This window comes from Anticarsia gemmatalis, chromosome 4, assembly GCF_050436995.1.
Source record: "Anticarsia gemmatalis isolate Benzon Research Colony breed Stoneville strain chromosome 4, ilAntGemm2 primary, whole genome shotgun sequence".
Classification (NCBI taxonomy): Eukaryota; Metazoa; Arthropoda; class Insecta; order Lepidoptera; family Erebidae; genus Anticarsia; species Anticarsia gemmatalis.
In genome coordinates, this window is record NC_134748.1 from 648300 (window position 1) to 674173 (window position 25874).

Consider the following 25874-nt stretch of genomic DNA (forward strand, 5'->3'; position numbering starts at 1 on the left):
ATTCAATGACCAGCTCGGAATGGCTAGGCCCACGCAAGGACGAGGCCTCGTGAACATGCCAATATTTAATATACTCGCTATAGAACTCGAGGTTGAAGATATTGTTGCGACCAGACTACACTACAGTTCCGTGACTAAAAGTTATAGAGTAGTATAATTTTATATGCTTTTAAAAAAAGTATCATTAAAAGAAAACTAAAAATATTTTGTATTTTAGCCTTCATTACTACTCTTTGTATAAATTGTATAGTTGTATTCATTTTAAATTTACGTAAACATGTTCTTAGTGGTATAACATTGTGTATTGTTGTATTGTGCTTTTAAAAATCTGCATAATAACCTTCTAAAGACCATTTTTTAAAGTATGATGCATATTTAATCTTAATATTAAATTGTAAACAGTCAGCCATGAGTTAATCCCGCGATTACAATATAATCTCATAATATTTATCGTATCGTCACAATTGTCTCGCGAACACAATCCGCGTACAAGATGAGAATCAACTCGCTAAACGAAAATTACTTTTTAACAATGAAGGATTAACTTTTTATTTTTTTATGATGTAATAAAAAATGTTATGATGCATAGAAACTGCGTGTTCTGTGCCTTGTGGGAATAAAGTTGAATAAATCTAGTTTTCACACGAGTGACAGTCATTATGATATTTTTAGTCTGAATGTTATTTGAAGCATTATATCTGTTGTCTTAATGACTTGATTGCGACATAAAGCTGAGAATATTACATTATTTTATCAATTTTTTATTATACAATGTTATGATCTGTTTAATTTAATTTTTAATTGTTTGTTTCAATACTGTTTCATAGGTTTGTCGTTTTTAAGATATTTTTAACTACATTTATTTGGAGACTTTCGAATATAATATGACTATGTTACACCCATCATACTCTAATCAATATCATCTACAATCTATACTTACATTAACTGAACTAAGCGTTAACATAATAGCATTTTTTAAGATACATAAAATACTTACATACTTTAAAAATTGTTAAAGGAGGAAAGGAATGGTTGAAGACCTTTAACCACTCTCGTTCCTAAAGCGATCCTCTACCCATCAAGGTAGCAGTAATGGGAAAATATAAAGATTTTTATTTCGTTGATTTAAATTTTCCGTGTGGATAGAACCCTAAGTTAGTTACGAAACTTGATGGATCAGTTCCATTTAATAACGTAAATGAATACTATTATGTATTTCCGATATTAATGAAACAGTATAATGAGCGCAAATGCTGCAGTAACACAGTTCATATGACACATGCTTCCGTATCAAATCGCATGCAATTAACATATTAATATAGCAATGATAGTTTAAACCTACGGCTTCGTCCACATTTTACATCGTCCAATATATTTTAATCCCATTTTTTTATTAGTAGCTTATAAACTTCACTTAGTTGTGAAAATAATTACTTACCTTATGGCGGGCATGCGCGCTGGTCTACCGAAGAGGCCTACCTACTTGTGCAGGTTGGCCTGCGTGTGTTTCTGCACCTTTCTAAAGTGATTAACGAAATTCCCATTTTAAAATTGCCTAATCATTGTTATTTTATTGGACCAATTTTTAAAAAACTTAAGCCAAGGCCTTCTTCACATCATTCGTCTACCATAATCAATTAGCCGCAAAAGTGCAACAGATAGACAGAAACATATTCAAGTAAATACGTACATATATGGAAGTATATGAATTATAGAAACGATCGATTATGTATTACTAAATGTAATTGATTTGTTAGTTTTTAACCGTTTGTTCGTGAACTGGTACAAACCGTAATAGAGGCTATTTGTAGTTAGTTGGTTTAGTTTGTTGTTCAGTGCGTTGGTGATAGAAACTCTAAAGTGCAGTTTAAGTGTAGTGTTAAGAATGCGACTGCTTATCAAGTCGAAGTTACCTATACTATGGTTAGTAAAGTTGTTGCTTTCTATTTTTATTTGAAAAAGTGTTGACGTTCAAGTTAATGTTCTTGACTGTTTGCATGTTTTCATGACAAACTGAATTACATATATTTATCGAAAATCACACACATTAAACACAGTAATTGATCGATGAAAACAAAGAAAATATGTCAGTTGTTTTATTAATTTCATGAACAAACTTATTTGAAAATTTATCTGGGTGTTCAAAAATTAACATTATGCATAATTACTGCAATATAGTGTATAATTCAGAAACAAACAAAGATATTAACTCTTTTACGTCCACGTATTGTCTTTGTTCTGTTCGTCATAAATCCTTCATGTATGTAACAAAGTTATTACTTCAAGGTAATGTAACCGGAATTATCGTAATAATAAGCTGCATCCGCGGTTTTGTCTTTGTGGATACCGCAAATTATAATGCTTTATGGCTATATCAGGGTCACTTAAAACAAAAGTTTTAAATGTACTTAAACACTGTTTAAAGCAAAAGCAGGTAACAAAGATTATGTGTAAACACTGAAAAACCAGCGCAATGTACATACATTCTAACACAATATTTACTATGAAGTTTTGAGAATTTTACCACCTTAAAGAACCACAGCATAAAGAAAATCGTTTAATTATTCAGAGCAGTTTCTAGATGCATAACTGCGCTCAAATACTCAAAATCACTTTGTATAGATACATAACTGCACTCAAATAAATGTTTTTGACTTGTATATCATGTATGTATTCTTATCAAACTGTTTTGTTCACAGTAGCCGCAAGTCCGGGCAGTTCTCTGACGTGGGGGAGGACCGCTCCCGCAGTCAGCATGACCTCAACAAGCAACAGCGTTCTGCCTCGCTGGTGAGTACCAACTTTATATACAATAGCACCTAGATTAGTTCAACAGTCGAACTGCTCAGTAAAACTATTTGAATTGACGCAAAAATTCCCCCGAAACGTGGGGTGAGGTTATCAAAATCATGTTTTGTCTATAATCTTTTGACGTTATATAAAACGGAGCCTTTCATTGATGCTTGATGTGATGCAACCAATTTTGTACTAATAAATGATTAATATTTTACCCAATCTAAAATCTTGTTAGGAATTCCATCAAATCACAAAGAAAATGTTAGTGGCGTTGTTCAAATCGTAAATCGTTAGCCGCAGAAACACACAGCAACATTTTACCCAATGCTGATTGCGAATACATTCTCATACAGTGAGGAAGCTTACATGGCAGTATTTTCTCTCATAAACCTCAGCATCTCAGTAAAGTCAGGCTGTCCTATAATTTGAACGTGGAGGGTATACTTAATGCCTAGTGCTTCGCTGTGCCGTTATCCTAACGAACATTACAGCTATTGTTCCCGGGTGCGTAGGCGCAGCATGCTGAGAGGCGCAGGCATGACTCGATACATGTCGATACTTTGTATATCGATATAAAATGTCGCGATATGTTTGACGTTTTCTATACTTCCTTATATTTCCTGTATCCTGTACGATTGTTTCGCCTTGATACCGACCATTTGATATTTAAATTTACTTGGCTAAAAGTAGCTCTTGTTCCAATCAACTAGTGGTATGTCATTGCTGTCCTAGTAATTAAAGCTAGGTTTACTCAAAATTTGGTGGATGATTAATCAGCTTTTCATGGTTTCACGTGACAACTTGTTGTTTTCGGTCTATTAGTTTTCATACATTGATATCTATACTAATATAATAAAGCTGAAGAGTTTGTTTGTTTGTTTGTTTGTTTGTTTGTTTGTTTGTTTGTTTGAACGCGCTAATCTCAGAAACTACTGGTCCGATTTTAAAAATTCTTTCAGTGTTAGATAGCCCAGTTATCGAGGAAGGTTATAGGCTATATAACATTACGCTACAGTCATTAGGAGCGGAGTAGCAACGAAAAATGTTACAAAATCGGGGAAAATTTTGACCCATTCTCTCTTATGTGACGCAAGCGAAGTTGCGCGGGTCAGCTAGTCGTTTGATAAAAAATTTTTTGTTAGTTGAAAAAAAATGTTTTTGTTTGGGTCATAAATTTGCTCTAAAAATGTTTGTTTAACTTGACTAACAACTTTACAAAATACTACAAATATTCAGTATCGATACGATATCGAGTACCGACGTAGCTCTACATAATAAACGGCTGCACTCTAAGCTAGGACTGAGATCACAGTACTTTTACTTGATTAACTTAATGAGAGAGTGTTTGAGTGCAGGGGGTTAATGAAGATCAATGACCGGTTGAGACAGACGGTTTACAGCACTGGTGTATGCGGAAGGCATTGCAACTAATGAAAACCGAGTTCTTAGTTTGTTTACCGACTGAACTTAAAAATATAGTGGCCGATATAAATATGTTAATAGCTGATACCCGCTGTTCCCATTGTATACAAACTTTAATTCCCTAAACCAGTCCCGTAAGGGATTAGAAGCCTGTTTTATCTAGGGTTTGTACATACAACATGTTATAAAGTGCCATGGTTTTGGTTGTTTGTTTGTCGTATGGTTAGTGCTCAACCTAGTATCAAAGTTGTTCAAGCCGCCCAAGAGGCCTTTGACATGGCTTTACGACTATTATCTTTATAGACAACAGCCGGGACCGACCTTTTTACGTGCCCTCTGAAGCACGGAGACGTCCAGCTCAAATACCACTATGCGGTCACCCATCTATGGAATGACCGCGCCAAAGGTTGCTTAACCCACAGATCGTTTAAGGGGGAAAGGGTTGCAGATATACAGGTTGATATTGTTGACGTGTTCGAAGAATAAAAGATATGCATGTTGTCCGATGTCTTGGTCAAGATGGTAAGAGCATTACTAAGTTCTTATATTTGCCTGCCTCTAGCCTAGATTTAGTCAACAGGCTTTGATAATAAATCGACTCTCTAATACATGATACATACATGAGACTAAATACATAGGTCTCGTAATAAGCTACTATCTAGTATTTCCATCAAGTGCTGCCAGTGTGGAGATATAGAACGCTATTCACGTTCAGTTTCATAACAGCTTAAGCGTCTAATATATTCATGTTACGTTACACCTTTTGTTTATAATCCCTCGCGAGTTTATCGCTGTGGAGCAATACTATCTGTTACTGTGTATTGCCGAGAGACTTATGACATACTACGATATGTTGGTCAGTTAATTGTATACACATATACATACATATGTATATCATAAAGATAAGTCTAAAGAGATCAACAAACTGGGTATTTTTTTTATAATTTCTCATCCTGTTATACCCGATGTTGTAAATGTATAAGAAAACACCTACTTTTTACTTATTTATACTTAGATTAGATGTAAAAGGAAGCGAGACTATTGCCTTATACCGAGTGTGTTATCACACTGATTAAGTCTACTATGGAGAATATCCCAATAGAATTATGCAAACCCAATAGTATTTTTCGTCGCGCAGTCCAGCCGCATTCATTGCCAGTTGGACTAAGAAACTAATAATGTACTTAAAGCCAAGAAATCTTTACACACAGCTCACAAAAGTATGTTATAATTAAAGTCCCCGTTGCAGCGTTGTGATGAAGTTATTGCATAACAGAGTTTTTGCTGGAATATTCTTTCAATAAGGCACAATGAGTTCACTTCCTGTGCCACAACAATACGTAATTGCCGACACCACTCTGACAACTAAACGGTTCTATCTCGTTGACTTGCCACGACTGGGTAATAATAAAGTTTGTGTTAATATTATGCCTTCCTACGAAACCTATGCAGATGTGAAGATGTCACCATAGTTCATTCTTAATGTTTTTAGCGGTACTTGACAGACAATATCGTCGTTTAAGTTCTATCACCACGTTAGTATTTTTTGCAGTTTTGACATTTTGATGTCAATGTCTAGAGAATCGGAAGACGAAATTGAAATTTGTCACTCCTGAAAAGTTGCTAAAAATGACTTGCGCGGTGACTTAAATGACGATATGTTTTTACTAGTGATCACCACGTGGAAAGAAAGATAAAATGAATGCCTTTGCTCAGTATTGGAACGCTATAGATAACAAATAACAAGCCAAGTTTGTGCAATCTATCCCAGACTATAAGAGAACACTATTAGTTGAATTATAGAGATGATTTTTTATAATCTTGTAGACAATTTGAAATTAATTGACATTTAAGAAAACATTTCCTTTATGTATCGTTTACTCTAACTGTATTTCACAAAAACTGGCAATAAAATTGCAATCATTTTTAGCCATATAACTTGGAATTGGTAGAAAAGCTAATACCCCACTATCCTAACAAACTGGTACGAGTACCAAGATTGACGAAACCGATACGTTATACCAAAGAGTAGTAATTAAAGCTATACTTAGCTATAACGGCTATAACAGCTATAGCAGATAGCAGTTAGCGGTGCTAATAGCTTGTTTACACCGTGTAATCGCGGGTGTGACTCATTGCGGGATAGGGCTGCCACTTGCTACAGATACGAGGTAATTATGGGTCTGTCTAGCACTTGGTATACTAGACGTCCATTTTAGCTTTAGTTTATGCAGCTACAAGGAACATGAGATGATTTTTATTATCTTTGCACTAATATCTCCTTAAGTCTTTACTTTTAAAACATATTTGTTTGGATGATGGCACGTCCGTAACTTAGTTACGAAAGTAGGTTTGAATAATAATTTGATTTCAACTTACTCTCGTAGGAACGGATAACAACAACTTGAATCATTTATCGCTACCGCGCAGGCGAGGTTACCATATGAAATTAATTTGCAGAAATCGAGAATCACATATCAAAAACATATCTTTAAATTATATGTAGTACAGATAAAACAACTATATGTGCATTACACAAATATGTAAACCACATACAGTTTCAAACTCATAACTGTGTCTCTCAACTTCCTGTTCCACTGTTAAGCAAAAGATCTCCAATTGGAGATCTTACGAACAATATCATTTACTTATAAGAATCTTTGTCTAAAGGTACCAAGACTAAGCATTTCTCGTCTAAACTTGTCCTTAGTAAACGCCATGGAGCGCAGAGCCGTGTCGTGCGCCAGTAATTCGTAACTACAGTCATTAGCTAGTATAGTTGACAGCCCTAGTGAAGAGCATGTAAAGTGCTCAGTCAGCGCCCACGTCTGCGTTATGTGTTGTTAATCGTGTCAAGATCATACATTATACAGCACTACACTGATATGTTACTGGTTGAGGTCCCGTGTTTGAGTCTAGCATTGAAGGTAGAGTTATTTATTTATTTATTAACTTCATATACAAAAGTTGTATAATGGCGGACTTAATGCCAATGGCATTCTCTACCAGTCAACCTACGGGTGATGCAGAGATAAGAAGAAGTAGGTGTATAATAGAAGTGAAGGAGTGAGTTGAGCAAAATAAACAAATAGTTAAGAAAGATTAAAATGGAAAGAAGTATACAAAAATACATAAATATTGATAAATACACATAGCTACATACATACAAAATATAATACTAGGTACATAAATAAATACGTTATAATACATATTATTATTAGGTATTATCTATACTAATATAATAAAGCTGAAGAGTTTGTTTGTTTGTTTGTTTGTTTGTTTGTTTGTTTGTTTGTTTGTTTGTTTGTTTGTTTGTTTGAACGCGCTAATCTCAGGAACTACTGGTCCGATTTGAAAAATTCTTTCAGTGTTAGATAGCCCATTTATCGAGGAAGGCTATAGGCTATATATCATCACGCTACGACCAATAGGAGCAGAGTACCAGTGAAAAATGTTACGAAAACGGGGAAAATTATGATTCTCTTATGTGACGCAAGCGAAGTTGCGCGGGTCAGCTAGTAAATTATAAAACATGTAAAATAATAGAAACCTATATAAATACCATAAATATATACCAATAAACTATGATAAAAGTGATGATTCTGCGACTTTGTTCAGCAAGAGATCCCGAACTTTGGCCTTGAATGCCAGACGGTTAGTGGACGCCCTGATTTCGAAGGGGAGTGCATTCCATAATAGAATAGACTGAACAGGGATTATTTGTATGAGATAGAGATTTTTACTTTTGAACATAGCAATAGATAGAATTGGTGTAGAGTTTGACAAAGTATAAGGTGCAAGGTATTAATTACACTGTTACATATTTAATTCGGTATGTGGTTTACACATTATCATGTGCAATGATAATGGAATATCCGTTGCATAGACGACTAGTGTGGGTCCGGCTATTTTTTTTCTCCGTAATTTGGATGCTAATTTCTTCGCAGAAGGACTATGACTGCCTCTGTAGTCTAAATCTAAGTAATAAATGCGACAATTGATCTCGAAATTTTAAGAGTCAAGTATAAGCCTCCAGTTAAGGCTACGTCCCCGGTAAATAGCTCGTCCTCCATTACATGAAATTTAAAAAGTTAGTACTTGTACACCTATGCCTACACCTTTGAGTATTACAGGCATGATGTAAAACAACTCTCATCACTTTCAAAGATATTTTCACCTTCACACAAGTGTTACTAGCTCTTACAGGAATACGTAATAGTACTAATTATATGTACTTTCTATCGTCAAGTAGCGCGTTAACTACAAGTTATCACTGTCCGTTAATTACACGTGTTTTGTATGTAATTGTAATTATATGTTGTATGTTGAAAGTGATTGACGCGAAGTAGCTTGCGACCAAACGCGTTTTAAATTATATACTTCAAGAAAAATGGCATAACACACACTTATTTGGTCTATTTGTGTGTCCAAAAGCCTCTCATGTAGACTTCTAAAACCTTGAATTTGGGTATAAAACAATAAATTATCTTTTTATTACGACAGGGCCAATGACATGATAGTGATTACAATTAACTTATCTTGACGTTCCAAATTCTGGGAGTCTAGGAAGATTGTCAAGCATTTGTCGGTAGCAGCACTTAGTTTGCTTATCAGGGTACTGTTAAAATACACATTACATACACACAATACACGCTACATTTAAGTATCTAAAACCATTTTCTTAGTTAACATTTTTGGTCTATAATTTCCAAGATATAGGCAAAGAAATAAAAATTTCGAGTAGTTTGCTTTTTTAATTTACTAATGTTTCTTGTAAACAATTTTAATTGGTCAGCTTTTCTAACGTATATGGTTATTTGTGTGATATTCTGTGAAACGCGCACAGAATCGCAGCCACTTCCGCATGCCTGCCCACTAGCGCCCACTGGTGGCCACACGCGGACCATAAAACACTTTTTATCATTTCCTAATGAGATTTCTTTTAAGTTAATGGGTTTAGAAATCATTGCGTTAAATACTGTCACTGTGTCTCGGTCGTGTATCCGACTGCCGATCATGAGATCTCGGTCTCGATTCCTGAGTCAGTCAATGTAATAATTGATCTTTTCTAATTTACATTAAAACATTTTTCAATAATAACCCAGAGTTTAGTAACGTACCCAGTATATGGGAATATGCTCATCCACTATTACTTGGGGCTAACATTGTGTATTGCGATACGTTGATGTACATACACCTCTGTTACACTTTTGCGCATAACAGGCGTGATACTAGGTAATAGGTTTGCGTTAAATACGCAGTATTTTACTAGTGAAAGAAATTATATTTACTTACCAAATAAAATGCATGCATTCATTTATTCCAAACTAATCTCCAAAACAGACGTACTGATTATGGCGTAATTTACAGACATGTAAAAGCTGATTACTAGGTTTGTGTTGCCACCTCAGACTTCGATGATTAGGTGTACATATGAACTAAGTAACTAATTGTATTTGTGCCGTGAAGTTATTAAATACAAGTTGCTCTCTATAACTCATAGCATATATCGTCGACCTACTATTTTAACAATTTTCATATACTATATTCGTTATATTTTAAACATACTCAGAAGCAATATTTACAAAAACCTTTAATAAGTTCAATGCACGAAACACACACGATATTATGTAGTATCATAGATTCATTCATTACATTATCAAAGATTTAAGTGGAAAAATTGTTCATTGATTGTTTGTCAACTTCGCTAGTAGGTGCGCCGTGGACTAGGTCATACGTTTTTTACATCTGTGTCAGTAAACAATATATCCACGTATGTTTTCCACTGCCTAGTTACAACCGGTTCTGAATCAGTCTATAATCAAATGAAGAATGGAGATTTTCTAATTAAAAATCGAGAAAAGTTTAAATAAAAACAAACAATTAATAATGATTATAAGAGAAGTAGGTGAGTGTACGCGGATGGTACAGTGTTGTTATGTCTATAATTAGTGCGATATCTTCCTAAAGTAAATGAATACGAGGTAATTAAGAGAGAGTGCATTGTAACCTCGAAACTCATTGGAGCGACTGTCATAGTTTACATTAAGGCATACTACATATTATAGTACAACAACTTAGCAGAGAGAAGGCTCTGTACCATATGCAAGGATTACTGCTGGAAAAGATGTAAAAAAAATCAAAATATATAACAACAGTGGCCGCCAGACTTTTGAGCTTCTCCATTTTAAAATTACTCAGAATTCTTAATTAAATCTAAATAACTCTTGCCTGCAATGTTACTTTACTAAGTTTTCGGACGGCTATTTATGTTAATTTACTTAACACTAAGTTATTATGTTGTACCTATGTAAAATTGAACTTAGAACATATTAGAAAAAAATTACTAATGTTAAATAATGCTACACTTCTTCTATCTCTACCTTTGTTGGTGTAACTTTAGTTGCTCTAGCATGATTTCATTGATTAATTTTTAAGTAGAAGTGTATTTAAGCACCTTCAGTCTGTCCACAGCCTAATTTAGAAAGCGAACTCATAATATACAAAATGTTCAATAATTTACACCAATAACGACCAACACGAAGCCCTTTCACTAAATTACGTAATTTGTAGAATACATGAATTCAAATACACAAATTAAATATACTAAGGTATACAAACTATTTTGTAGTACCTCACTACTTATAATCATACGAATATTAGAAATGGAAAAGTGTTTGTTTGTTTATCCTTCTTTCACGTCAAAATGGCTGAACCAATTTAGATAAAATTTGACAGGACGATAGATTATGCCCCAAGAGAAACATAAATTACGGTTTCTGAAAAAACATAGGTCTACGAATAAAGCCGCGAATATTAGCCATCATTATGTAATAATTTTAGTATGTCTGCTAGGCTTTTATGTCTTAACTGCAATACCGATAACGATGCAATTTGAATATCTTAAAGTTTAATCTCTAAAGTAATATACGTAAAGAGTCATAAAGTTTAATATGGTAATGAAAACCGAGAATGTTCGATAAAGCTTGTTTTACACCAGAAATGTTGAAGGTAGAAAAGGCCGTGGGTATGACAGAAAAGGAAACAATATTGAATTAATTATGAAACATAGTCTATTATTCGATCCATTTAATATTACACCTTACAAATAAGTCAATACCAAAATGACAGAACAAAACATTTTCTACTATTCCATTGGGTGCAATAAAAACGCACATAAGTAAAATGTGGCTACATAAAACGTTGCTATGTTCGATTTTTTTGCACCTAGTGTAGTTGTCGCTTCGATCTAGTTTGAAAAAAAGATACTAACATGACTTGACAGTAAAATGCTAGTCTTTCCTTGAAGTCAGTTTGCCTGACATCCTCAGACAGTTTTAAACAATAGGGGTAGGCAGAACGCGTGTTATCACGTGAAATCTGACGGTGATGTGAAATAGAAAGCTATGGCGTGCGCGCGGTTTCAACGATATAAATTAACTGCTGGTCCTACTGTAAGCGATTAGCGATTTTATGAGAGAGCTCATTATTCATTGCAAAATAATTTAAACGTGTAAGGATATTTACATATGTACGCACTAATATATCGCAAAGTTTCTGAAATTGCCAATATTATTTACTGGTAAATGTAACTAGTAAATAGACTAGCTACGAACGAAGCTGATCGTTCGTGACTTATATTGCTGTTTCTGACGCCACCTGAATAATCTGCAACAGATGGACACAGGCCAAAGATGATGATGGTAGATTAGCATATGCCTGCTGCTCCGCCCAGAATACAAACTCAACAAAGATAATCCTAACAAATTTTATTTCAACTATTCTTAAAAATAGTTCCCGTATATTTTTTATAAAATTTATGATATAGCAATAATTAGAATAGTATAACAGCACTTCTAAATACCAATTAAAGTTTTACTCGCCCGCTACCCGCTATCACTAAGACCTGTGCTGCTACTGTCAGTAGCGGGCTGATAATCTTCATAATGAAGCTCGTGCCTTCATTGCTCTACTTGCTCTAACTAGGACAATCGGTATGCTCATCAACTTTATACACACATACCTTGACACGTGAGGCATAGTGTGTCAATTGGTCACAATAACAATAAGCAGGATTAAGATTTGAGTTTAATTAGAACATTAGTGTAGTTTTAGTCCACGAGATTGACGAATGTGTTGCAGCCACGGGTTTTATTGTACATCATGTTCTTTTTAGCAGTCTTTACCCTTAGTTTTTGTAAAATTGAATGAACATAAATGATTGAACATATTATAAATGAATTTCAGATACCTACATAATTTACTTTTCTTTTTTTTCTTCGATATTTTTTTATTTTATAATAAACATTTCAATTGTATTAGGAAAATAACGGGTCAATCCCACTAGTCACGTTTTCTGCAACAGGACAATCGACACTGTGAACTGTAACAAAATAGTACCAAATGTCCCTTCACGGGACATCACGACGGGACTAGTGGGATAAACCCAAATTTTCAATGCCCCAATATTATAATACACGAACTGACTAACTGCTTACACATTTACATAATACAGATAAATATAAATCTAAGTAAGCCGAACACATCCCCAATACTCCACACTTACAATCAATATCGAACTCGTTTTAATAATACGTTTGTTTGTTTCAGCAAACCCTGGAGGCGGGCGGGGTCGCTAACCTCGAGAGTCTGGAGGCCAAGGTCAGTGACCCCACAACTAATCTTCATTTAAAGCCGGATACTGTCTTTATTTTGAGATATTAAAGCGCTTTAACGTTATTATAATTGACGGCATAAAGTTTATAGTGTAGCGGTTTATAGCGCATGTGTCAAATGGTAAGCTCATATGAAGCTGCTCTATCATGTTGAGATTATATTTCCGACATTCGTCAAGTAGAGCTTTTCATTCTTACGCTTCTTGGTAATAGGATTTTCTGGTTTTATAGATTTTTGTTCTTTTAAGAACAGAAATAAAAAATATCGTAGTTATGTGTAACGTAGTACCTGTATCTAGAATTGATTTTGGGTATTTTTTGTATTTTGGGTTCTTGAATTAGCTTGAGTACGTATTTTAAAGTTAATATTTATGTAACAAGAAGTACGATGTGTGATTTACGTTAATAAAATGCATAAAATAATCCAATCTCCGTTTCTAATACAAAAGACATCAACGCGCTCGACATATGTAATTTACCGCGTTATTTCATGTCAGATAGTTAAAACGAAATAATAACTAACTTTGATAAAAGTCTTATAGTAAGGAAATAATATATTTCTACTAGTTACAGTTTAATCGTCAAAAAATCTACTTAACAGATAGGTACTTAAAGTGAAGATTTGAAGAGCATTAGGTGATAGTATCTGCTTGATGACAATTAAAAACCTTCTATCGCTCAAGACACTGCAGACACACAAGGTCTGACCATTTTATCTATATTAATCATCTGTATTTATATAATTCTTCTGTAAGTGTGTATGTCACTGAACTTCTCTTAAACGACTGGACCGATTTTGATGAAATTTTTTGTGTGTGTTCAAGGGGATCTGAGAATGGTTTAGATTCACAATTTTGTCCGCTGGACAATGTATTTTTAATTAATTTTTACAAATTAAAGACGTGTAGTTGTTTAAAAATAAGTCTAGTCTACTGTTTCTAAGGGTAGAATTTAGCAGATAGCAAACGATAGTGACGGCATACACCGCGACTGCAGTGGACATAGCTCTCTATACATCTCTATATTTATAGTCTTACAGACTCTATCGAACACTCTCCATCTATTGACTCTATCTTTCTCTACGACAAATTGTCGCCGGCGCGCGACTCTACGATTCACACGATACGAGAATTTATTGCGATGTAGAGATAACATAGAGTCTTTCCACTCTGTTTACTTGCTACAGATTACTACCTGCTAATTAAGATTAAAAGATTAACACGCACTTAATAGTTTGTTTTTGTTTGACTCTATCATCTCTTTACTTTCTTTCCTGGCTCTATGTAGAGATGGTCATCTCGGAATGTCGCTCGTTGAAATTGAAAGTGTGTAGTGACGTGAAGCTAGAGTTATAATTACTGGTGTTATCGGTTGCATACGGTTAAAAGTATCCTCTCCGGTGTGGGTTCGATTTCCACATGCAACAAATTAGCAAATACATGTGTAAACGTCACGTTTGTAAGATCCCCTGCAATACCATATTAAGCAAGATAAAACAAAAAACCATAAAGTTAAGACTTTTTTTACTGAAAAGCAGGTGTCTTTAAAAATACTTGTGAACAGCTCGGTTTCACTTGCCTAGACAGCTTTTTTACTTATTTCTTCAGCTTATGGACTAATAAAAAAAGGAAATAGAATAATAATAACTTAAAATATATCGATGTATATATTTAATAAAAAAGCGATTTTCATATTTAATTGAAAGCACAAGACAGACTTCTGCTTTTATAATATTAGTGTATCTCTAACTAAAGAACGGTCAATTTTATAAAATCATGGATTCCTTCAATACAATCAAGATGGAGCAACTCTCAGATCAAACGATATAACTTTACAAAGTAGAGTCGTGGTAGAGTCGCATGCATATGCAATCATGGCTCTACAATTATGCGTTAATTTATTGCACGCAGTAACTTCAATATTTTATCACAGTATCGTGTCAGTATGCAAATGTTTTTGCTCTATCTTTTTCTTTTTTTATATGAAGGAAAGAGAGAGATATAGTAAGAGGAAATATAATTGATTTATATATATTTCCTTATTGATTTTAATGATTTTCTGTTACATTGATAAATTGTGAAGCGGTACTCTAAATGCTTGCCGATTAAAATCTCCCGGTTTTCATTCCCGGTGCAGGCAAAATCTATAAGATTTTATAATAACTGTCCTTGATTCAATGATTTGCACGGATCTAAGCAATCTGTTAATATTATTTATATTTATCATTTAAATAGTTTTTAGTTTTATAGATGTATTTTAATTATAGGTTAGTTTATCTAGGTGTAACCTATAAATATGAATTAGCTGTGTAAATATATTGATATAATAAATTTGATGTGATAGTTATTTGGTCTTTGCCTTTCTTCTATGGGAGTAAGGCATGATTTCATTATATAAATGCCTGTCAGTAAAACTGCAACCACTGAACCATTACTATGTAGTTTAGATAAAACGAGAATGGTTATGTTGGAACCAAAACCTTATCAACTGATGACCAATTTCACCACTTGCCTGTTAGGTCGGGAAACGATCTGTTAAGATCGGTTAAGCAAACGTTGGCGCGGTCACTCCGTAGATGGGTGACCGAATAGCGGTATTCAAACTGGGCGTCTCCGTACTTCGGAGTGCACGTTGTAAGTCGGTCCTGGTTGTTGTCAGTTAAGATAACAGTTGTTAAGTTACGTCAAAGGCCTCCGGGAGGCTGGAACAACTTTGACACTAGGTTGACCACTAACCACGCGATATGAAGAAAACCACTTTTGGTAAGTGACAGACAGCTTATCAGGTGTAATTCTGACAGTTGTATTCATTTGCCGTCACTTTATTTATAGAAATTTAGATCGGGCACTTGTTTTATAAGCTTTAAAAAACTAAAGAACGACGATACATGAAGATTTTACTGCAATCACTATGCAAAAATATTTCTCATACTATTGAGACTATTGGCCGCTTTATTTCCTAGTCAACAGACCGATTCAAATTAAGTTCAGCGTAAGAATGTGGAGCACTTTGACGTCGCGGCGATAAACAAACGGCCTCTCAACTTGTTTGTGTGTTTGTATGTTTGTGTGTGTGCTCTTGTATGTTTCCTTGTAATTACTACACCTGTTATCTATCTACATCCTTAATTCGTAATCCGCAAGTTTGTAGTTCAATGTGTGAACGGATTTCATGTGTAGACACAGAAATTATGTTTGATGTTGAAAGGATGTTTTATATCCAGGAATAACTAATATATTATATTTCAGGTAAGCCTTATGGGAAAAAGGCGTGATTTTACTTAAGGATGTACATATGTTACGTAAAGTTTTATGCTATAATATGTCCATGAAGAGTTGAAAATATAATCTTTAACCGTCTACACCTATATAAATAAAAATCTAGTCTTTAAGTCAGCGATATGTCCAATTGAAATGTCTTCAATATATTTTTTTCGTAAATCTAGAAAAAGTACTGAATAAGGACATTTTACGGCATAATTCATTCACTAATATTTATAAATAATGTATATATGCTGGAGACAATTCATTGATCTAGAGTACCATCAGAAGAAAGCATTTAAAAGACATATACTCAGTTAAATAGTATATTTATATGCGTATGTATATAAACATGAAAGATGCAATTATTTATCTTATTCATTGTATATTATCAATACCATCAGATCAATATCCAGTCTGTATCAATTATACAATTTGTAATGGCGGGTGCGTCTGCGAGCGCCGCGAGCTTTTTGTACAGAATCGATTAAACGCTATCGATTATATCGCTGTATCGATTTCGCGCTCCACTGTTATTGAATTAGTGAACCTTTTTTGTTTTACTTTCGTTATTTTTAGTACATCTTGACAGTTTATTCCGATGGTTTTGAAGCAGTTAGTACCTATATATAACGTTTTATCGCTCATATACCATAACGCAGTATTTTTTGCTTAAGACTTTACTACTGCCTAGGTCTCGACCACGCATACTAGCTAACAACAACTAAATGAAATAACAATTTAAAAAATGTATAATAATATCATAAAATATAGGCTATATTTAACTTATCTTTAACAATCCCTTTAATGCTTATATACAAATCGGTTTACTGGATTTGCCATAAAAGTAGTCAAACTGACATTTGCTAATTTTATGATTAGTATGGCTTAATCGAGTTTTATTACAGGTTAAGCAAGCACTTTATTAGATAAACAAGTCATTTGAGATTGAAACCTAAATATCACTTAACTAATCTTTATACATCAACTTTTCATTTTGAAGGTTTATCAGCAAATTTTAATAGCAAATGATAGTAACTAGTTGATTACGCAAGAGGTCCCGGGGCGAGGCGCGGTGTCGGAGCCCGGGGCTCTGTAACCGGTCCCCTCAAGTAATGGCGCCTCGGGGAACATCGCCAGACTTACCACGATCCACGGTACACAGAGAAAGTTTTTTATAACGCCCTTTTTGCTGAAGTGAATCGCTTCGTGAGCAATTTACCAAGCAACTTTGATTGATGAATTACTTACACAGTAATATAATCCTATAGAGAACTTATAAAAAAAGTATAAATACAGTTTTTTTACATCCATACATAAAATCACGGCTTTTCCGTATGGGTAGCTAGAAAGATCAAATTTCTTGAAAATAAAAACAAGTTATAGTAGCACCTAGCCGTAGCTCTATATTGCTCTAAACGAGATATATACCTTTAACCCTGTAGTTAGCTTTAGCAATTTTCATGAAGCTTTCTACAATAACTTTACAATATATACATAACACTACTTTATTCAGAAATCGAATAAAGTAGTGTTATAAATGTACCGGAATCTGTTTACCAAGCATGTTTACAATAATTTAGTTTATGTTTATTTTTTAATGGAGGCTTCAAACCTCATATCCGTTGTATCTATTAACAAAAGTCAGTGTAATGTTTTGATATATTTGATGCAAATCGTGAAAGTCGAGTGTGGGAACATGTATTAGTTGGAACTCGCTCGGATACGGCGCCGAGACACGCTAGCGTTTCTTCTCTGGCATGCTGGTTAATTGTGAACATTATTAGAGGAAATCACGTTTTTTTATATCATATTAGTTAGAAATTACGCTTTCTATACTGAGTAATTCATAGTTTTACTTCTACATCCTATTCTATTAATATTATAAATACGAAAGTTTGTCAATATGGATGGATTTATCTAGTCGCAAAAAATCTACTGGACGGGTTTTAATAAAAACATATATAATTGTTGGTCAGGCTTAGTGATATATATAAAACCGTTAAGGCTTGAGGAAATGCCGTTTGGAAAATCTAATATTAATAAAACTTGACTAGTATTGATCTTTACTAAAAGGTTGTCGATGTAGAACTCAGTTCATACTGACACAAAATATTTGCAATCAATCAGTTTCTGTCCTTTATCTAGAGTCAGAAAGACTTCGAGCTAGACTCTAAGCAACCTATCTATCAATGCATTTATAGCTTTATGTACATGTACAGCTAAGCATCCAGAAACCACCTGTAGGAAAATGGTTTAGAAGCATCAATACTTGTCCGGAAAGAGTTTTTTAGAAGCAATTTCCCTTCAAAATTGCAGTACAAAGGCAATTTGATACGAGTACCCATATTTATAGTCAACGTATAACGTACACGTATGTATAGTCCAGCCTACCTGTCTGTTCCCACCCATTGTGTGGAGTACCGCAAGTACGCCCTTTTTTCTCACAAATTATTTACGAGCTGCGTTGATACGATTCGATAAAAACATAAGATTTAGTCCCTGATTGAATATGTGTGTGTCTATTGTTGAAATGTAGGCAAATGAACTTTGTATGAGGTTGTATTTGAAATTATATGTTTTGTAAACTTAAAGGTGAATATACCAAAGCTTAGAGATGCTACTAATATGACTATATAAGTTTCAACTCCCTTAACTAGCAATGCTGCTGATAACAGCTGAGCATCAGGATCCTAGCTGTTTTACTTCGTTTGCCTAGTTTATTCATCAAAGACTGTGTAACCTATATATAACAGTCAAGTTAAAAAATGAAAAAATATTAATAACAAGCATTAAACATTCAGCATCATTAATTACCAACATGTTATGCGTCGGATATAGTGGCTCTGGACTCATACCACTGCAAGATGGACCTAGCGATCTAAGATCCTTGACTGTTCCCTGTCAATTCAAAATTATAGCTCGGTGCACAAAAATTAGCAGTAACTAATAATACAGCTACAGCCAAAGTTTGTGAGAATGTATGTATGGATGTTTGTTACTCTTTCACGCAAATACTACTGAATCCATTACGACGAAATTTGGTATATAGGTAGCTCAAAACCCAAAATAACACATAGGCTACTTAATATCCCGGAGTTACCGAAGGATCGGGATTTACACGCGAAGGATTTCCACACGGATGAAGTCGCGGGCGGCCTCTAGTGTCCTATAAAATAATCACATAATAATTTAACCTCAAGTACTTCTCATTTCACTTCCATCTGAACACAAAAGCCTAACTAACTCCCAGGCAATCTGCGCACTGATCTCCGGACATATCAGCGGACACATCTGCGACTGCGGCTCACTTGTAATTACACTAACGTTTTCGTTCCTGTCGCGATCTTCACATCACCCTGTATACTATCATTTAGATTCACTGCATCTTAATTATCTAGGAAATTGTTATTGTTTGAGGTTATGTTTAAGCCTTCGTTTTCATCACTTTAGATAAATATCGGTTAGATTATCAGGAGGAAGTTTGTCAGTTGTTTTCAGACATTTGCTATAATTTTATCTATTGGATACATTATCCAATAGTAATCCAAAAGCCGTGAAAACTGGCCTAGAGACTAAAAATATTCTTCAGTTAACCAGACATAGTGCAAATTATGTTTGGTATATATTATTTTCTATATGCGTAGCATTTAATTTCAGCTGTTGTTCTATCTCGGAATTAAGTTAAAAAATACAATGTACACATACACAAGATATAAACCTTTTGTTATAGAAATTGTTATATATTATACTTCTAAATGAAAAGCTGACGATAAAATAGTCTTTTCAATTACTTTAAAACATTAGTCATTTACCGACTTCAGGAAACGCGAGATGACTCAAATATTTTAACGTACAATATTTTATTATTATTCAGAGCACATTTTATACTTTATTTCGTCTTTTTAAACGAGCGACTCCACCGTGTGGAACGAAGCGTGCGCGTACGCAGGAAATCGGACGAACAAAAGAGTTCAACGCGCACTGGCTTTCTGTGCCACGGATATAAGATTAAATTAACACCGTTTTAGAACTAAATAATATATAATTCTGATCTCGTTTTGACTCAGTTATATTCTCTTTTACGCACGTGTGGTTTATTGGGAAAGCAATTAACACAAAATATGTACTGCCGATACTTTCCTTCTAAGCCTGAAGCTTCCATATTTCGGTAACCTTTCGATAGGGTATTTTACCAGCTAGACGAATAGTTTATAAACTTATATAATTACAATATCCAATTAAAAAGCGTTGTTGACATCAATTTCATTAAGAGTACCTGATTTGACTTATAATAAAATAACGTATTGCTCAAAAATTACTTTTTAAAACACAAATTAAACTGAAACAAAAACACAGTAGTATCTTTTAGACCCTCTTCAGGATATATAATGCAACAGTCTGTTCACTGTACAGTTTAAAAGCTCTACGCTGAGTGGTTTAGAGGCAATTATCATAAACAGGCAACTTCCAGACATAACTTCTAGTTAATTAACTTGCTTAGCCATTGACGTACTGTAAAGCTTTATACTAACTGGAGCAGTCTGCATCCTGGAAATACATATATTGATGTTCTAATGTTTTATTTTGCTCACAGACTAGGAATTAAGCATAACTTAGAGGTATAAAATAACTAATACATTGTAAACTACGAGTATCTACGCTGTTTTTTGTTTGGGATACAAAATTCGAATGTATGGTTTGCTTTTATAGTTAAACCTTTAAGTAGTGACTATGGGTGTTTTCGCGAAACATTTTATATATTTTTTTATGTATTCGTTAAAACATACTATAGTTTTAGTCCACTCTTTGTCCTTAGTTACCTACGTTATTTACAAGATTAGGATTACACTAACTCGTGCTAAAACGTTTAAAAACTAATTTGGTTTTACAAAAAAAGCGGTTGAATTTGTGTTCAAAAAATGCCTCAAACTTTTGCCTATTAATAAAAATATACTTCACCCAGTTAGCATACACCTTACGTACATAAAACGGGAACGTTACTAGCCTGTACCGTGCGACGTACTACGGTAAAGTACAGCACTACATCACTTAACATCACGGCGACATTTGTTTAGCGTCGAGTCGTGTGATCGAGTCTCGCCGGAGCCGAGTGAAGCCGCCGACTGTTTATGTGACTACCATGTTATTGCACAACTACACTAATTGAATTGTTACATTAAATACGTCTGAGGACAGTCTATCTATGTTTAAATTCAGTTCTTGTTAGATACTGTAAGATATTATGTCTTTAGGTTCAATCGTTTTAGTGCGATCTGCACTCAGAAAGGATGCTCTGATATTGAGCAACTCAAGAGCTACTGTGTGAAAAATGCATGTCAAAGTAATGATCAGTAGCTATAAGGCTAAGGTATTGCACTTGCTTTCATGAGGGTCTTCCTTTCCATAGGACCTGTTTTATCCGAACACAATTCAACGAATTTACAATTGAGAGCTATGTGTTCAAATTTTACCAATTATACAATCGACTAACTAACACTTTTCGAGCTTAGTTTTAGGGGTTAACGAGATTACTTTTATTTATTATGTATCACAACTGAAGACCTTATCCTCTTTAAGTATGAAAATAAATACTGAAAGTGAATGAACAATGTAACAATTAATGTAATGTCTGTAAACAGATGGCCAGTATCGAAGTATCGCTGGCGGGGTCGCGGCGGCGTAGCGCGGGCGCACGTGACGTCACGCGCGAGCTCGACGCGCTCCGCACTGCGCTCACTGACAAGGACTCGCTTATACAAAGGTACTCCTATAATAAAACATTTGACAAATTATCAGAGAAATTACTACTTTATAAGTACAAACAATAAATAAAATAGGTTATTCGAGATGTGTCAAGTCCCAAAATACCAATGATAATCTACGTTACCCTGACATAACATTTTATATTTAACATAAGTATATTTTGTCTGTACACCACCAACTTGTTCATTATTTTAATGTATATAACAACTCTCAACATCAAATTTTAATATTGTACAATCACTAACAATGGAACAAATTGCATAGTAACAAAACCTCTCCAAGTTTCAAGTCCAACTCCCTAATCATCTAAATCTCAACAGCCTAAAGAAGCAACTATCAGCATCACTAAGCGCGGCTCGCCTCGCGGCCCAGGCAGCCTCACCTACAGCGTCCCGCGCCAGCTCACAGGAGGACGCCTCCCCGGTCCTCTCGGCCGACGAGCGCCGCGCCCTTGAGGAACGAGCCAACGCCGTGAGAACTGACCTGGACACTAGGAAGGCTAATATACAGGAGTTGAGGAGACGGCTGGAGAAGACCCATGTAACTGAGTAAGTAATTATTTTATTAGCATTTTTACCAAATATAATAATATGCGAATCTGGAATTCAATAGCATTCATTCATTTAAATATTCAACCTCTTTTCATTATTGAATTCAGGAATAAATATTACAAAACCTGGCTAATTAGCGGTTAGCTTACAGAATAGAGACACTGTTAATGTGGTGTGTGTAAAAAATTTAATATGAGGGTGGATGAACATCCGCTTTGTAATAAAAATAAAGTTCTGTCATCGCTGAGTTTGTCGACGACTAACGACTACAAACAAAAAACCATTAATTAATTCCCGCAAAATATTAGATTCTGATCATATTGGAGACGTCTTTCAAAAACGTCAAGTGCGTATTATTTGTAACCGGCGATACTGAATCTAAAGATCGTGACAAGTGGCTTTATTTGCTCTCTGCTTACCCCCGAGGGAAACATTTTATGATATCAGATAATGTATTATATTCTATTGTTACAGTAACATAGATACGCGCATCCAGCAAGCGGAGCTGCAGTACAAGCTGGGCCGCGAGGAGCTGGAGCTGCTGACGCTGAGCGAGCAGGCGCGTGCGCTCGCGCAGCTGATAGAGCAGGCTGATGCCGCCGCCAGCAGGAACCATCGCGCTACTATATACAGGTAACAGTAGCATAATTCTGTATACCCTGTACTCTTGAGTACGAGAGTTTGACATTTTAAATGTATTGCCAAAACATTTCTTACGGAGCCGAGGCGCTAAACAGATTTTCGTGTAAAATTTTGTCGATACCTAGCCGGTTGTTGATGGATGGATTGGAAAGTTAAAAGAAGAGGTCAGCTTTTAAATTAAAGTAAAAACGGTTAATTTTATTGCATTTAAATTGATGTAATGCCCGTTGAAACAAAGACTCTCATAAACGTTTCTTTTTTAACCGTTTATTCGCTTTAAAACCTAAAATTGTTAAAACGTTATTGAATGATCTCGTTATATAATTGGTAGAAACAGGAAAATTGTTCTACGTGGACGAAGTCACAGACAGAAACTAGAGTAATAAATAATTTATATTTAATTTCTACTCATTTCCCGTCGCAATATAGATTTAACCTATGCAAATGAATGTAATTGTTTAATTGAACACAATATACATCGTGTGACGGTTGATGAAAAGATTGTTTTTCTCCGTCCATTGACGACAGACTGACAGATTGGTCGCGGCCGTAACTCGCGAGCAACAGAGCCGTGTAAATTGTGTCATGATGATACTAGGTAGCTTGTTTTTAATAATAAACTATGTTTATTTATTTGTTTAGGTTAATTTAAGCTCATGCAGGTGTCGTTAGAGGGAATATTCGTTTTCAAACTAATGTACTTAATTAAATTTTACTTATCCCTCATCGTAGATTAATTTTAGGGTGTGAATTTTCAACTGTACAATTTACGAGAATTTTCCAGTTAAAAACTACCTACACTGCTTCACTTTTGGCCTGTGATTAACATACGAATATCTTGTAATCCCTTCAACGAAAGTTTAACTTAAAGTACAGAAAAAAAACAATTGTCTTAAACACTCTAAATCACTTAGTTTACACCGTTTATCGCGCTTCTAATTACACTATTCAAAGAACTAGAACGTCCAGTGATTTTCCTATTGATAGACGCGAAAATTCGGCCATATTCCCACGGAACGGGCACAAGGGGCACCTAGGACCGGTAGAAAGTGTAGCCTTCAGAAACAATAGGCATGGCGTAATGGGCGTAACAATTGAAGACTTGAAGACTTGTGGATAGGTACGTTTTTATCTCGATCGATCTGATTTAGAGCATGTGTTGGAAGTAAACTGCCGGTATGAAGTAAGACGTCAGACGTTTTTGCGACATCGGTATTGAATGAGTTCGTTAGGCTGTAAAATTGAATGGGAAAGTTATTTCCGCAGTTATTTGTCAAATGACGCATTTCAAGTTACATTCAATGTAGTTTTTACTAGGTGTGTAAAATTTGGAATCATGAGTCAAAGCAGTAACATTTAATAGGATTTTTAAATGACGCTATTATCAATATTCTTTTCCTTCTTCTTTTGGTAAGAGATCCTTGCCCAGCAGTGGAACGGTAATGGCCTAAATAAATCTTGTAACCTAATTAAAGTTACGATTACAAGCAATGTCAATGACAAAAAATCTTCAATATTATAATCTAAAAAGAAACTAACTCTACTCCTAATCGAAAAGACGCTCATATTCTCCCAAACCAACCACAATAAGCAACATAACACTTTTCCAATTTGGGTCAATACCTCCAGGACATGATCGGTAGCCGACCGCAGGCACCGCAGTTATTGAGCCGTGGGAAACACTACCAATAAGTCTAACGCCGGCTCCACACGTTGGCCCCAACGCTCGTACCAACATTGGACTGCAAACTCGGTGAGACGTACACACGGTGGCTAATAAACTAGTTCTGTCCCGTCAGAGCGAGCGTTGGCGCAGATTCCTTTGTTGAAACCGACACGAGCCTAACAACTACTTGCCCCAACGTTGGGACCAATGCCATTTTCTAGGTCCACACGTTGGAAGAATAGCGTTGGGGCCTATATTGGGGCCAACGTGTGGAGTCGGTGTAATGCCGATGATATTTCACGTACGACTGTGCACTAATAGCTAATGGAGTATTGTTCCTTACGCCGTCACACCACGCGTGGGAGCCGCGGTTTTGTACGTAAAATTGTTTGTTTTTCTGTGCCAGTTATCGACTACAAAGTAGGAGTTTATTGATTGCAATTTTCACAAGGATTTTTGCTATTTTAAATCGTGTTTTTCTAACTATAGCAAGCAAGCGATGTATAAGTGCCTTCGTAAGTACGCTGCACTATGCCTTTTATGAGAGTACTAACTAGGCACCCGCGGCTTTGTCCGTCTGGAATTTCACTCCCTTCGGGTCTGTAATTTCAAAATCTGCCTTGATATTATTGGCCTACACTCTCCAAGGAACATACATGTCTAAATTCAGCTTCTGGCGTTGCGTAGCGTTGTCTGTCAGTTAGTAAGTCACTGAGTGTCGGAAGAATTGTTTCTGTACAAATTTCACGACATTCGCACAATCGCATTTCACATACAACTACCTAAAATATTGTTATTTCAATTTAACTCACCACCGTTTCGATTACAATCTCACCACTATTCAACACTTTGTTTTGATTCCATGGAAATTGATCGCTATTTCCCAAAACCGATAGCAGTTAACCGTAATTAGCCCAGCAAATTCTATTAGTAACTGTACACATGTTATTTAGTGAAAAGCATCCTTTTAAAACCGGTACCTACTTAGTAGCACTCAGTAGTGAAGCATGAAAGTAGTTTATATCATCGATAAGTAACATCGTTAATGTTTATTGACTGCGATAGCTGTGGGACGCAGTTTTACCTGTTTGCTAAG

General features: G+C 35.1%; 1 protein-coding gene across 1 annotated transcript in view; it reads left to right on the top strand.

The window, feature by feature from the left end:
• Positions 1 to 25874, top strand: part of sprt (PDZ domain-containing protein sprite) — a 76810-nt gene that overhangs the window by 39792 nt on the left and 11144 nt on the right. Inside the window, exons 3-7 of the mRNA XM_076136844.1 lie at positions 2700 to 2790; positions 12829 to 12879; positions 21796 to 21917; positions 22240 to 22467; positions 22945 to 23103. Coding sequence (XP_075992959.1) covers positions 2700 to 2790; positions 12829 to 12879; positions 21796 to 21917; positions 22240 to 22467; positions 22945 to 23103 — 651 coding nt within the window. The remainder of the gene's footprint in view (positions 1 to 2699; positions 2791 to 12828; positions 12880 to 21795; positions 21918 to 22239; positions 22468 to 22944; positions 23104 to 25874) is intronic.